The following is a 14491-nucleotide window of genomic DNA, read 5'->3' on the forward strand; positions in this document are numbered from 1 at the left end:
CATTGTTGCTTTTTGAAGATTAGCTGTATCCATTTTAACAAAAGAATCGCCTGAAAAAAAATCCTGCTTCAATTCTTAAACTTAAATACAATAGCCTTTAAATGGCTCACACTGCCCATTAAAATAGTTATCTTGAAAACTGGAAACATATGTTTAAGGGATTGCCACATTGACTTTACCACGGGTCTCATAAAGGAAACATCTTTTTAGAAATTGGACAACGGCGCCACTAGGGAGCTGTGGATGTTGACTGTCCTCGGCGCGGGCAGGGGTGTTGATGTGGTGCGAGGCATGAGTGAAGATAGCTTAGTATAGTGGTCTCCAACTTTTTACACCCAAGATCACTTTTTAAATGTCAGGACCAAGATCTACCCCATCCCTTCCTCAAGACCCCACCTCTTCCTTGAGGTCCCGCCCTCTCTGTTCCCCTCCTTTCCATCACTTGCTGTCCCCAGCTCTTATACACTCTCACTGGGTTGAGATGGGAGGTGCAGGCTCCGGGGTGGGGAGGGGGGAATGAGGGATTTGGGTGTGGGAAGCGGTGAGAGGTGCAAGCTCTGGAAGGGAAAGTGGGTGCAGGAGGAGGCGGAGAAGGGAATGTTGGCTCAGGGAGGGGGCTCCAGGCTGGAGAGTGTTGGGGTCAGGTGGAGGGTTGGGGTGCTGAGCAAGCCACAGGCTTGTGGATGTGAGGGTGCAGGAGTTTGGGTTGGGGATGTGAGGGGCTCAGGGCAAGGAGATTGGGAGTATGATGTGCTCAGGACACAGATTTGTGGTGTGTTGAAAGTGCAGGTACACCACAGATTTGTGGTGTGTCGAAAGGAGTGTTGTGGCAGAAGACTGAGGATATGGGGGTGCAGGAGTTTGGGGATGTGAGAGGCTCAGGACAGGGGGTTCCAGTGTATAATAGGCTCAGATTTTGGGTCGGCGTGCAGGAGTGTTATGATCCTGTGGCCAGATGAGCGGTTGGCCCCAATTTGGGTCTTGTTGGCCAGGCTTCATTTTTAAATACAATATTATGTCAAACACAAAAGATTTCAGCATTGTCTTCATTTATGAAAGGGGCGGGAAACCTGTTTTGAGTCGGGGTCACTGACCCACAGAAAAGTCAGTTGGGGCCACGCAAGTGAGATGCAAAAAAGCAACCCCTCCAACCCTCTCCATGCCTCACTAATGTGGCCCCAACTGTGCTGGTGGGGGAAGAGAACAGGGTTTTGGGGCAGGGTATTGGTGGGTGCTGGAGCAGGTGGCAGGGTGCCGGTGGGTGCTGGGAGAGGGTGCAGGTGGGGGCTGGGGCAAGGTACTGATGGGGGAAGGGTCTGGCCAGTGGGAGGGGACAGGGACAGATGACGCCAGTACCTGGGGATTCTGCAGCTGTGTACCAGCTCTGGGGTCTCAGGCAGCACATGCACTGCTTCCCCTTCCCCAAACAGCTGGCACATTTCCTGAACAGCTGGGTCTGTGGTGCACCAGCGACTCCTTCCCCTGCTGCCTACCGGGGGGGAAGTGGGAGTCCCGGAACCGCACCAGCTCCAACTGCATGGAGCTCTGTTCTTCAGTCCCAGTGACAGCTGCATGCTTCCTGAGTGGTTGGAGCTGATGCGGTCCTGGGACTCCTACTGCCTCCCCGCAGGAAGACAGCAGGAGAAGGAGGTCACTGGTGCACCACAGACCCACCTTTTTAGGCAGCACACCAGCTGTTTGGGGAGGAGAAGTGCACCCCGTGCACTTCCTGAAACCCCAGACATGGCGCACAGCTGCAGGACTGCACCCCTCATCTGTGTGCCTTGCCCTTGTTATGGTCCTGCTCCTGGCTCACCATTATGCATCACATGGGCTTGTGTGCTTTGGTCCTGCCCCAGCCCAATGCCCCCCTAGCAGGGTGCGCTGAGGCACAATTCAATAAAGACAGTGCTTGACAATTACTGCTATGTTGAGCAGTTAGCTATAATAATAAGATTTTAGTTTATGGAGTGACTTTTTTGACCATGAGAAGCCTTGATTTAGGTTAATGTTCTCCTGGGCCCATACAGACACATTGTATGATTTAGTCAAAATATGCAATGTTAATAGACCATGAGTATTGAAAAATGCCCTCATCTTTCATCTAAGTGCACACTTTTAAGTATAAATCTCACCATAGGCAAATATGGTCATATTTAGCCATCTTCCCACCTTCATGTGAATATGATAATCCATTTTTCTTCCAAATAAAAATGACTAGGAAACTGTATCACCCATCTGATAGATACCAAGACAAAAGATTTCCTAAACACTTAAGGTATGTCTACACTTGCCCCCTAGTTCAAACTAGGGATGCAAATGAAGCATACCAAAATTGCTAGTGAAGCATGGGATTTAAATATCCCACGCTTGATTATCATATTCATGGCCAGTCGCCATTTTAAAAAGCCGATAGCCCGAATTAACTTGACGCATGTAGATGCGGTATTCCGATCCAAAACCCTTCCCCTCTAATTAACTGTTACTCCTCATGCAATGAGGAGTAAAGGTTAATTCGAGGGAAGGGTTTTGTATTGGACTACCACATCTACATGCGGCGAGTTAATTCGGGATACCGGCTTTTTAAAATGCTGACTAGTCGGGAATATGCTAATAAAGCACAGGATATTTAAATCCCATGCTTCATTAGCAACTTTGATATTCTTCGTTTGCCTCCCTAGTTTGAACTAGGGGGCAAGTGTAGACATACGCTTAGATAATTCAGAAACTGCTGAAACGAACACAGTAATAATGGAAATGAGACTACATCATGAATTCATTCTGATGTGTGTGTGTGTGTGTGTGTGTGTGTGTTTCAATCACCCAGCCCTGGGTGTCAGCAAGGTACACAGAAGAGAGACAATGAGTTAATAAACTTTTTTAATGTGTATGGCTGGCCAGAAAACAAGAATTTTGTTTCAGGAAAAATGTAAAGGTTTGACATTTGTTTCAGTGAACTTTTAAAAATAATTCTGAATTTTATACTCCAGAACCAGACCTGCCACTAGGACAAGGAGTGAATGGAGGAAACTGCTTCATGGCCTAGTGATTCTAAAGGGATGAGGCTGCCATCCACTGCTGCTGTTACAGTGGCAATGCCCAGAATCCCAGGGCACTTTGGGTAGCTCTAAGGGCAGGAGGGGGGCAGCATAGTACACTCAGGTCAGTACTCAGGGCTGGCAGCCTTTGGACCCACCTCTTCTGTCCAAGGACCATCCCATTCTGGGAACACAGAGTGTCTGCCCCCCCACCTTGCCCAAGGGCCTACGTGGCTATCAGTTCCCCTGCACAGAACAGCTAATAGTCTCATGGTCAAGATAGAGTCAGACAGAACAGGGTCTTACCTGCACCATCCAAAAACGAGGTGAATGCCCTAACTAACAAGCTATTGGCTAGAAATTCTATCCTCAGCTTTGGAACCTGCTACATTTTTCCTAATTTTTTGGAGGGGAGTGAAGGGCGATTGATAAAGCAATATTTTCCTAGAGGAAAAATATTCCATCAAAAAATTTGTAACCAGTTCTAAGTCTGAGGCCTTAGTTCTGCTACTGGGTCCATATTGTCCTCTCTAGGGAAATAAACTGTGTAGCCTACTGGAAACTATCAAGAGTTTTATCCTTATCAATCCATTTAGGAAGAAAATGTTTGCTATCTCATCCCCATGATATTATTCACCTCCTTCAAGGAACTGATAATGACTTCAGATCCCTGAAGACCAAGATCTTGTGTATAATAGATTTATCCCTCCAAAATGGCTTCAAGCTATTACATAAAATAGCAACTTGGTAGTACAGCTTTTGCTGTCTACCACACTTGCAAGAATAACCTAACCTGGACTTGTGTAACAGCCAGCCAGAGGGAGCCTAGATTAAAATAGAAAATCTTGAAAGAACATCCAATACAAAGTTCACATATTTGGTAGGCTCTCTGGTGCTTCAGTTTTCTCAGAACATTTGTAGCCATGTGCCCTACTACAGTTAGAGGTTTTATTTATTTTCTTCTTGTTCATAGGAGATAGCCAGAAATGTTTCCTGGAGGATCTGAAAGAAAGTTTGGCATTTAAAAGGTACCAATTCTGGTCAGCTGTCCTCAGAGATTCTAAGCTTTTTATCCACTGAATCCCAGCACTATACAAAATTGTATATAGAAGACAGGTAACTATATAGCAGTACTGTAATAGATCAATCCTTTCCTAGAGTAAATAGAATAATTCAGTTCAAAGTAAATTATCAGCTTGTCTGTTACCCAGTGAGAATGAAGTGAATGAGTAATTATCCATTATCAATGAAATGTCCCAATTCTTCTGGAAAGAGAAATAGCCATTGAGGAAATAATTTGTATCCTATTAAATGTTCACTCATTTTGTCTTCTTTTTTCATGTTGAATTAGATAAAATAAACCTGTTATTTCTTCTGTTTCCAGAACTTTCTCAAAATTTAACTTTTTGATATGCATACTTTCAAATTATTTAAAAATAATATTTTTATCTGAAAAATGGGAATATGTAGGATGGTCAAGAGTTAAGAGTCAAGAGTTTGGTCTCAGCCATGTTGCCTATCAACAAAAAATTTCTTCAGTAAAATCCTGGTCCCACTGAAAGCAGTAGCAAAATTCTAGTTCACATTATTCAATAAATCTGCTAATATGAGCTAAAAATCATAGGAATGGGACACTCTCATGAGATTTTTAAGGATTTTATCTCAAGAAGTTCCAAAACATCATCTTTTTCTCATTATATCTTTGTACCTTTAACTTTAGTAATAGGAACATTTGAGCATCTTTAAAAAGAATTTATTTTTATTTGGTTTTAAAAATGTGCACACTGCACGGAATGAATTCACTTATATCTGAATCAATTCATCCATTCATGGATCTATAATGCTGATCTTACTCAGTATCAAACAAAAATTCCTTTACAGTAAAGCTTAAAATGGGTTTCTATATGCCATGCTGCAAAGCTATTATCTACATCTTTGAAGTATAGCCATTTCTCTCTTTGGTCAATGTTTAGACAAGATTTTGAATTATAGTTAGTTGTGTAGAAAAAGTTCATTTAAAAAAACCTGGAAATATTGAAAAAAATACAAGCTTTTATGGTTTTAAATAATCTTATGCTCTGATATGATGTAAAACATTTGTCACGTAGCCTTGAAAATGGGGAATCAGAGTTAAAAATAAACTTACAGCTTCCAAATTTCAATGGGCAAGCATGTGCATCCATTGGAAAGTCTTCTAAATGCATTGGACATTCTGCTCTCACAGTCAATCTACAATGGATTCATAAACAAAACAAAAAATTATACCTTCATGCAATTAAGAAACATAATTATATAGACAATTATATAAAGGAAATAATTAATAAATACAATTATAAATATATTTGCTTAGTGATCAACAGAGGAACACAAAGAATTGTTGTCATATTTCACAAACTTCTAAAAGATGTTTTGCAAGTGGCTGTGTTTTTTAAAAAAGTGATTTTTTTTTTCAGTCATACTATAAATTTTTGCTCAGTTCTAAATGTTGCTTAACTGGCTTGAAATCTTCCACAAGTCTAATATTAATGTGTTCATACAGTCTTTCCTCAGGCAAAATTCTCATTGATAATGGGAATTTTGCCTGAGTAACGAGAGTATCAGGACAATAATGGACAAAATATTAAGGAGCTTGTTTAGTTTCCTCTTCAGTAGCTTTATGTTTGACAATTATCCAGTTATTTAATATCATCAGTCATGGGTATCAGATATTACAACATATGCCTTTATTTCATTTCCAAGATATTTACAATACTGACCTGATGCATAGCCCACTGGCATTTAATGAGATGCTTTCCACTGAGTTCAATGGCATTAGATGAGGAACTCTCTTTTTAAATGTCTGTCTCAGTTTGATAATGAACCTAAAGCTACACAATGGTGCAAACACTGCAGGAAAGTTGGCCACCCAAAAGAGTGAACTAGAAGTATGTGTTTGAAAGGAGACTTCCAAATAAAGTTTTCTAAAATTATTTAATTTGGTTGTCCACAGTCAATGATTCTTGAAGCCACGAAGAAAGTTTGAACACACATTTATAAAATCACAATTGACTGTTACCCTGAATATGAAATAAAAATGTAGTTGTGTAGATACACTTTGCCCATTTTATGCATAGTTCTTTAGAATGTCCAGTACCAATGTGTTAAAGTGATGTATGTGTGATGATGACATCTCAAACGAGACAGATACTCATTATATAATATAAAGCTCAGACATTAAGAAATCATCTGAGGCACACATTCATTACGCTGACAAAATTTCTATTGCCTTCATAGTATATACTTCCGTGATCCCTCAAGAGTATAATCACGTGCAATAAAATCTTCACCTTATTGAAATAATTCTAAGGTGGTTTGGAGATTGAAATGTACTTAAAACAAAAGATTTGTTACTGATGCATTAGCTTGGAATACATTCAAGCTAGACACCCGGCTGGTAAAACAAAGATTTGATCAGGTTGGAGTAAAAAATATTGCACAGTAAGACAGATAAAATAGGTAAGGCAGTGGTCCCCAACCTTTTGAGGTTGTCGGGCGCCAGGGGGCATGGCCGTTTGCCCGCCGGGCGCCAGGGGGCGGGGACACTTGCGCGCCCGGGGGCGGCCCCCCCCAGCCACGTGCCCGGGGGCGGGGCCCCACCTAGCCACGCGCCCGGGGGCAGGGCCCCCCCATAGCTGTGCGTCCGGGGGCAGGGCCCCCTCCAAGGGCCGCGCGCCCAGGGCCGGCGCTCCCCCACCCCCGCCGAGTGCCGCGCGCCCGGGGCCGGTGCTCCCCCCCCGCCGAGTGCCGCGCGCCCGGGGCCGGGGCCGGGGCCGGCGCTCCCCTCCGCCCCCTCCCGCCGAGTGCCGTGCGCCCGGCGCTCCCCCCGCCAAGCGCGCTTCCCCCGCAAGCGCCCGTGCACCATGTGCCCGGGGCCAGGCCAGCCCCGAACACCTGGCGGGCACATTGAAATGCCCCTGCGGGTGCCCGCGGGCACCGTGTTGGGGACCATGGAGGTAAGGTAATGACATCAGGATGTATAGTGTCCCTGAAAGTCAAGCACCACACATCAGCAAGGAAAGGTCAGTAAAACTTGAATATTATAGAGAAATTGCACGCATGTGCTTTTACAAGTGAAAGGTAAGAAAGACAACTAATAATGGCTAAAAGGATATATTTGAACAATGCACTGCAAAATGGTACTCTTGGACATTAGGCTGCTAACATCCAAGAATTTGGGGAAACCAAAACAAGAGTCACCTAGACTTGCATAATTGCCAGCTGAAAAAGTCTGACTCCAACTTAGACAGTCTTGAAAGACATCTCAGAATAATTTTGCATATTTGACATGCTCCTAGGAGCATGGAGATTTGAATTTCTCAAAACACTCAGGACACCTGTCCCATCTTTTAACATTTTTAGAAGTGTTAAAAGAAATCTCAATACTCCCACAAGAATCAATCTGATCAGCTTGATTAGTCTCTAAAGAATTACTTTATATTTTGAAAACCAGTGAGACAAAACTGGCAGCTGTCTAGATGCAAAAAAACAGAAATATAAGCAAACAAAAAAAATTCCTTTTCCATTGTTTGTTAAAAGGCTTTTCAATCAAAAAAATTGTCAGTCCTTTGTTTTCTATAACAATGTGTGCAAAAATTGATTATTTCTTTTCCTGACTGCATTTAGCACAAGTTCAAGAGTATCCAAATTATCCATATGATAAATTTCTAATAGAAAGTACGTCCATCGATGAAACATGTTCCCAACAATTTCTCAGATTCTTCAAACAACTTGCTTTTTCTTGTTACTGTATGTCTAAAAAGATGAATGCCCATTTTTAGACTATAATATCCTTCTATATTTCCCATGGAAAATGGAAAGTGTGCAAAAACCTCTATGCCCTAATTTTTTTAAATCCTCATCGTGCTATAAATATACCTTCACATTTTAGGTCTACTTCGCTGGAGTGTGAGTATTCAGGCTTCATTGTGCTGTTAAACTGGGATTCTCAAACAAGCAACTCCAATTTCAGGTCCATTAAAAGCTAGTTGACACTGGAGGGCTAATTCTCCTAGAGCCTTTCAAAATCACATTACATGGAGTTTTAAAATGACCAAGGTGTGGCATAAGAAAAATGATTACATTGCAAGCTTCTGAATTTGTCAATACTGGTATGACCTATTGTGAAAATTACTATTAAGCCTAAAATTCAAACATACAGTTATCAGAAAGAAATATTTCTCCATTCTTTTTGATGAAATTATACAGTAAAAAAAGTAGTAATTTCAAATTAAATGAACCCCTCTCACACACATACTGTATTTTTATTCTTACCTCATTGTATACAGCAGTGTCCCATCCTCTGTAATTCGTAGTAGTTTGTTAGGCATCGTCATGTTGTGAGCCACTGATTTCTTTCCATTGTGGAAGAAAGTATCAGGTGTCCAGATCTTGCTGGCCATTAAATTATTTAGCCGGAGGACTGTCATGGGTCCTTTGAATTTTAATCTCTCATCTCTCCAACTTTGACGGAAAAATACATCTATTGTGTATTCCTAGAGGAATTCATACAACGGAAAAACTCTCAAGATGTCACATTTTGTAATTCAAGTTTTTGACAGGTGATCAGTGATCGAGGATATGGGGGAAGGGACATAACGCCTTATTCTCTCCTCATCTACAAATAGTTTAAAAGTAGGATATAACTCCTGATTTATATCAGTGTAAATGAGAGAATACATCCTTGACAATAACCATTGATCATTAAGGAATGAAATATTTTAACGTGATACAAAGCAGTATAACCAGAAGCAACAGAATGAAATTACAAAACAATTATAATATATAAAATTTTATATATCTTTGAAATAGTATTCCAAATGGAGGAGTAGAAAAGATTTAAATTAGACTAGATGAAGTATGATAAAATAACGAGTAGGAAATTCCAGCCATCTGTAGCTGTTATGATGCTATGATGAATATGAAGTTATTGAAAAACATGGTAATTTAAAATTACACTGTACAATCATCCATTGTTTTTTACTAAAGAATGAGCCTACCTTTAGACTTTTTGACCAAAGACCAATGGCAAACCATGAAGGAGAATGGCCCTGCCATAAATATTACACATACAAGTAACAGAACTGCAGCTATCTAAGAATAAAGCCAGTAAAGACAGACATTCTAGAAAGAATGGAAGAAATTAAGTATGACACCAGATTCAACTAGACTAAGTCACCTTGAAATAGTCCATTTATTTTTTATACATGTTAGTATTTCATGGAGAAGAATCCATGGCGAGATGTTTTCTAATTGGTAACTATCAGCTACATTACAGGCTATTTAGCCTGAAAGGTTACAGTATATGCTTCATCTGTTTGGCATGATGTTCTAACCATGTTAGTATTTTAATTGTTTTCAATCGCCTAGTGCAATGGTTTCAAACTTTTTTTCTCATGACCCAGTTGAAGAAAATTGTTGATGCCCATGACACAACATAATTTAACTAGAGTGTAGGCTCCAGTGTGGGGCTGATGATGAGAGCTTTGGGCTGTAGTAGGGGGCTCCAGCTTTGGGGGGAGGGATCAGGGCTGGGGCAGGACGGGCTTACCTTGTGTGGCTCCTAGTCAGCAGTGCAGCGATGATGCAAAGGCAGCTTCCTGCCTCTCCTGTTACCGCATACAATGCTGCATCACAGAAGCAGTCAATAGCAGGTTCCTAACCGATGGGAGTGCAGAGCTAGTGCTCAGGGTAGGAGCTGTGTGCGGAGCCCTTTCCCCTTAGGAGTCGATATTGTTACCGGCCACTTCTGTGGCAAATTGCAGTCTGTGGTGCCAAGACAGGCAGGTAGCCTGCCTTTGCATCACTCTGATCACCTGATCACCCTGCAAAAATGAGACCCAGTGCCTGACATTCCATGACCCAGTAATGAGTTGTGACCCATAGTTTGAAAACCCCTGACCCACTGACTCCTACTCCACCCATGTGCTTCTAATTAAGTGGATGCTGGATCAAGGTCCCCATAAGGAACCACTTAAGTCAATGGGACTTTGGCCATTGACTTTGAGGGCAGTCAGGATTTCACCCCCATGTTTATGCAAAAGCAGATGTGAGGATGGGTGATATTATGGTCAGCAGGTGAGAGGAAATTGTTGGCTTTTCATCATATTTTCTCTAAGCTCTACTCAAAACTTACTTACACGGGAGTATAAATATATTGCTTGAGAATGAAGGGGAGTTATCGGGAAGGAGGAAGCACAATTGGAATTGCAGCTAGCAAGGGATGTGATGGATAACAAGAAAGATTTCTACAGACATGTTAGGAATAAGAGGGTCATCAGCGAGGGTGTGGGACCCTTACTGGATGAGAGAGGTAACCTAGTGACAGATGATGTGGGAAAAACTGAAGTACTCAATGCTTTCTTTGCTTCTGTCTTCATGGAAAAGGTCAGCGCTCAGACAAATGCACTAGGTGACACAGTATGGGAAGGAGGTGAACAGCCCGTGGTGGGTAAAGAACAGGTTAGGAACTATTTAGAAAAGCTAAACATACACAAATCCATGGGCCCGGATTTAATGCATCCGAGGGTACTAAGGAAGTTGGCAAATATCACTGTGGAGCCTTTGGCCATTATCTTTGAAAACTTGTGGAGATCAGGAGAGGTCCCAGATGATTGGAAAAAGACAAATGAAGTGCCCATCTTTTAAAAAGGGAAGAAGGATGATCCAGAGAACAACAGACCAGTTAGTCTTACCTCAGTCCCTGGAAAAATCATAGAGGGGATCTTCAAGGAATCCATTTTGAAGCACTTGGAAGAGGGGAAATTGATCAGGAATAGTCAGCATGGATTCACAAAGGGCAAGTCATGCCTGACCAATCTGATTAGTTTCTATGAAGCGGTAACTGGCACTATGGACACGAGGAAGTCAGTGGACGTGATATACCTAGATTTTAACAAAGCTTCTGAGACGGTCTCCCACAATATTCTTGCCAGTAAGTTAAGGGAATATAGATTGTATAAATGTACTGTAAGATGGATAGAAAGCTGGCTAGACTGCCGAGCCCAATGGGTAGTGATCAACGGCTCAGTGTCAGGTTGCCAGTCGGTTTCTAGTGGAGTGCCTCAAGGATCTGTTCTAGGATAGGTTTTATTCAACATCTTTATTAATGACCTGGGCGAGAGGATGGGTTGCACCGTCAGGGTATGTCTACACTACCCTCCTAGTTCGAACTAGCAGGGTAATGTAGGCATACTGCACTTGCAAATGAAGCCCGGGATTTGAATTTCCCGGGCTTCATTTGCATAAGCGGGGCGCCACCATTTTTAAAACCCCGCTCGTTCAAACCCCGTGCAGCACGGCTACACAGGGCACGAACTAGGTAGTTCGAACTAGGCTTCCTAGTTCGAACTACCGTTACTCCTCATTCCACAAGGAGTAACGGTAGTTTGAACTAGGAAGCCTAGTTCGAACTACCTAGTTTGTGCCCCGTGTAGCCGCGCTGCACGGGGTTCGAACGAGCGGGGTTTTAAAAATGGAGGCGCCCCGCTTATGCAAATGAAGCCCGGGAAATTCAAATCCCGGGCTTCATTTGCAAGTGTGGTATGCCTACATTACCCTGCTAGTTCGAACTAGTGGGGTAGTGTAGACATACCCTCAGCAAGTTCACAGATGACACTAAGCTAGGGGGAGAGGTAGATACACTGGAGGGCAGGGATAGAGTCCAGAGTGACCTGGACAGATGAGAGCATTGGGCCAAAAGAAATCTAATGAGGTTAAACAAGGAGAAGTGTAGAGTCCTGCACTTGGGATGGAAGAATCCCAAGCATAGTTACAGGCTGGGGACCGAATGGCTAAGAAGCAGTTCTGCAGAAAAGGGCCTGGGGATTACAGTGGATGAGAAGCGGGATATGAGTCAACAGTGTGCCCTTGTAGCCAAGAGAGCTAATGGCATATTAGGGTACATTAGGAGGAGCATTGCCAACAGATCCAGAGAAGTGATTATTCCCCTTTATTCGGCTCTGGTGAGGTCACATCTGGAGTATTGTGTCTAGTTCTGGGCCCCCCACTATAGAAATTATGTGTATGCATTGGAGAGGGTCCAGTGGAGGGCAACCAAAATGATTAGGGGCCTGGAGCATATGACCTATGAGGAGAGGCTGAAGGATTTGGTTTTGGTTAGTATGCAGAAGAGAAGAGTGAGGGGGGATTTGCTAGGAGCCTTCAACTTCCTGAAGGGAGGTTCCAAAGAGGAAGGAGAGAAGCTGTTCACAGTAGTGACGGATGGCAGAACAAGGAGCAATGGTCTCATGTTACAGTGGGAGAGGCTTAGGTTGGATATTAGGAAAAACTATTTCGTTAGAAGGGTTGTGAAGCACTTGAATGGGTTACTTAAGGAGGTGGTGGAATCTCCATCCTTAGAGGTTTTTAAGTCTCAGCTTGACAAAGCCCTGTCTGGGTTGATTTACTTGGGATTGGTCCTGTCTTGGGCAGGGGACTGGACTTGATGACCTCCTGAGGTCTCATCCAGCTCTGTGATTCTATGATTCTATTCTATGATTCTATAGTGAAAGATAAGCACGGGAAGTGACAGCCTGGCAGCATAGAAGAAATTGTTCACTTGTATCTGATACTACAGAAAGGGGAGACAGTGGGATGATGTGAAAGTTTGGAAGGAAGACACTAAGGAGCTCCGTCAGTCACTGTAGATTAGTATAGGGGGACCTAAAATTGAGAGATCAGGTGTCTGACCAAATGATTAGATGACAGAGGAAGGAAAGCAGAGAGAAAGTGTTTATGGGCCTTATCAAGACTTCTGCATTTCCTGATTACCCTCAACCCCAGAAAACTGTTTCCCAGAACATTCAGTGTTCATCTACACTGCACCCTTACCTCGAAATAAGCTATGCAATTTCTGCTACGCAAATTACATAGCTTATTTCACTGTTATTTTGAAATAGCTTATTTTGCAATTTGGTGCTATGTACACAGTGCCAAATTTCAAAATAAGGTGCTATTCTAAAATGTCCCTTATCCCTTGTGCAATGAGGTTTACAGGGGCATCAGAATAGACATAGTCTCACTGAAATTTAGAAAGAAATATGTTTTGGCTTTGCTCACATTTTGTTAGAGTGCGCTATACACCATTGCCCAAGCAATATTTCTGCTAAAATGAAAGCTATCAGAAAGCCAGTTTTAACATTAAATGGTCAGATCTTCTGATCAGACTGAGTATGGATCTTGTGACTGGGGCATTACTTAACAGAGCAGGAAAATATGCAGTTACACAATATCCTTGCTTTAATTCTGGAAAATATGCAGTTACACAAGCCAGACAAGGATCTGACTATACCATTTACATCTAGGATTGGTCACATATTCATTAATGGGAATGTAATGAGAGAAAAATAAATTAACTCTCTATATCCACACAAGAAATCATACAATTGTTAAATATTATTGCTTTTGGATAAGTTTGTAAGGCCTAGAAAAATTAAATTTAACATTTTCTGTGTTTGCCTAACCCTATCTATTGCCTATTATTTATTATCATCTGTTTGTTTGTTTGTACTGTTATTATTTTACTTATTTTTTAGGAACACCCAAAGACCCCATTTGGCTAGTTGCTATAAAAATATATAGCATATAGAAAGAATAAAATTTCGTTTTAATAACAGATCTCAGTAGTGCATTTCTTTGCTCAAGATTAGTGTTCAGAAAGTTAAAAGCATTTAAAAGAAAATAAAACTTTTAGGAACTATCCTATCTTTTTATACCTAATGGTCCCCTTTCTTACATAAATTCAGCTATACTGCTGTTGTTATATTAATTCTTTGTTTTACTATACACTTATGCTTAATTTTGAAAATAGATTACCTTATTTTCTAGAATTATATTTCTGCCCAAATGTCAAGTGTCACATAAAGGTAGACATGTATCAGCAGTGTCAAATCAGATTCAACCTGTATTCAATAATGAAATAACCTGAACCAACAAAATCTAAGTAAGATAGAAAGTTCAGCCTTGGCATAGTCCTATATACACCAGTAAACCTACAAACTGTCTTGAACATAAGTCTATGCTATGGGAATGCCCCCACGTGCATTGCTCACAGGTTAGCATGCACTGGTGGAATTCCACAATGAAACTAGCTATCCATGTTCAGACAAGAGTCCATCTAAGCAAATAGATGGGGAAAATGTGTTCATTTATTATTTCAAATATTAAAATTATTTTTGATTCAACCATGCACATTGTCCCTTAATATTTGCTTCCTGTGAACATCTAAACCAAGCTGCAAAAAGAAGCCAAGATTTTCAAAAATGGCTAGTGATTTGGGGTGCTGATCTTGAGACATTTTAAAGGATCCCAATTTTCAGAATGTGCCAGGCAGCCATCTTTGAAAGCCAGGTCACTTTAAGGTGTCCTATTGAGCACTTAAAAATCACATTTAAAAATTTAAACTGCTGCATTTTTAG

At 41.7% G+C, this 14491-nt stretch overlaps 1 protein-coding gene across 2 annotated transcripts in view; it reads right to left on the minus strand.

Moving 5' to 3' along the window:
- The window catches only part of GABRA1 (gamma-aminobutyric acid type A receptor subunit alpha1), a 79087-nt gene that overhangs the window by 37904 nt on the left and 26692 nt on the right, over positions 1-14491 (minus strand). For both annotated transcript variants that reach the window (XR_012896302.1, XM_006111191.4), the window contains exons 5-6: positions 8349-8569; positions 5185-5267 (exon numbers count right to left, since the gene is read on the minus strand). Coding sequence is in view for 1 of the 2 variants with exons in the window: in XM_006111191.4 (XP_006111253.1) it covers positions 5185-5267; positions 8349-8569 (304 nt within the window). In the remaining variant the exon portion in view is untranslated. The remainder of the gene's footprint in view (positions 1-5184; positions 5268-8348; positions 8570-14491) is intronic.

This window comes from Pelodiscus sinensis, chromosome 17, assembly GCF_049634645.1.
Source record: "Pelodiscus sinensis isolate JC-2024 chromosome 17, ASM4963464v1, whole genome shotgun sequence".
Lineage (NCBI taxonomy): Eukaryota > Metazoa > Chordata > Testudines > Trionychidae > Pelodiscus > Pelodiscus sinensis.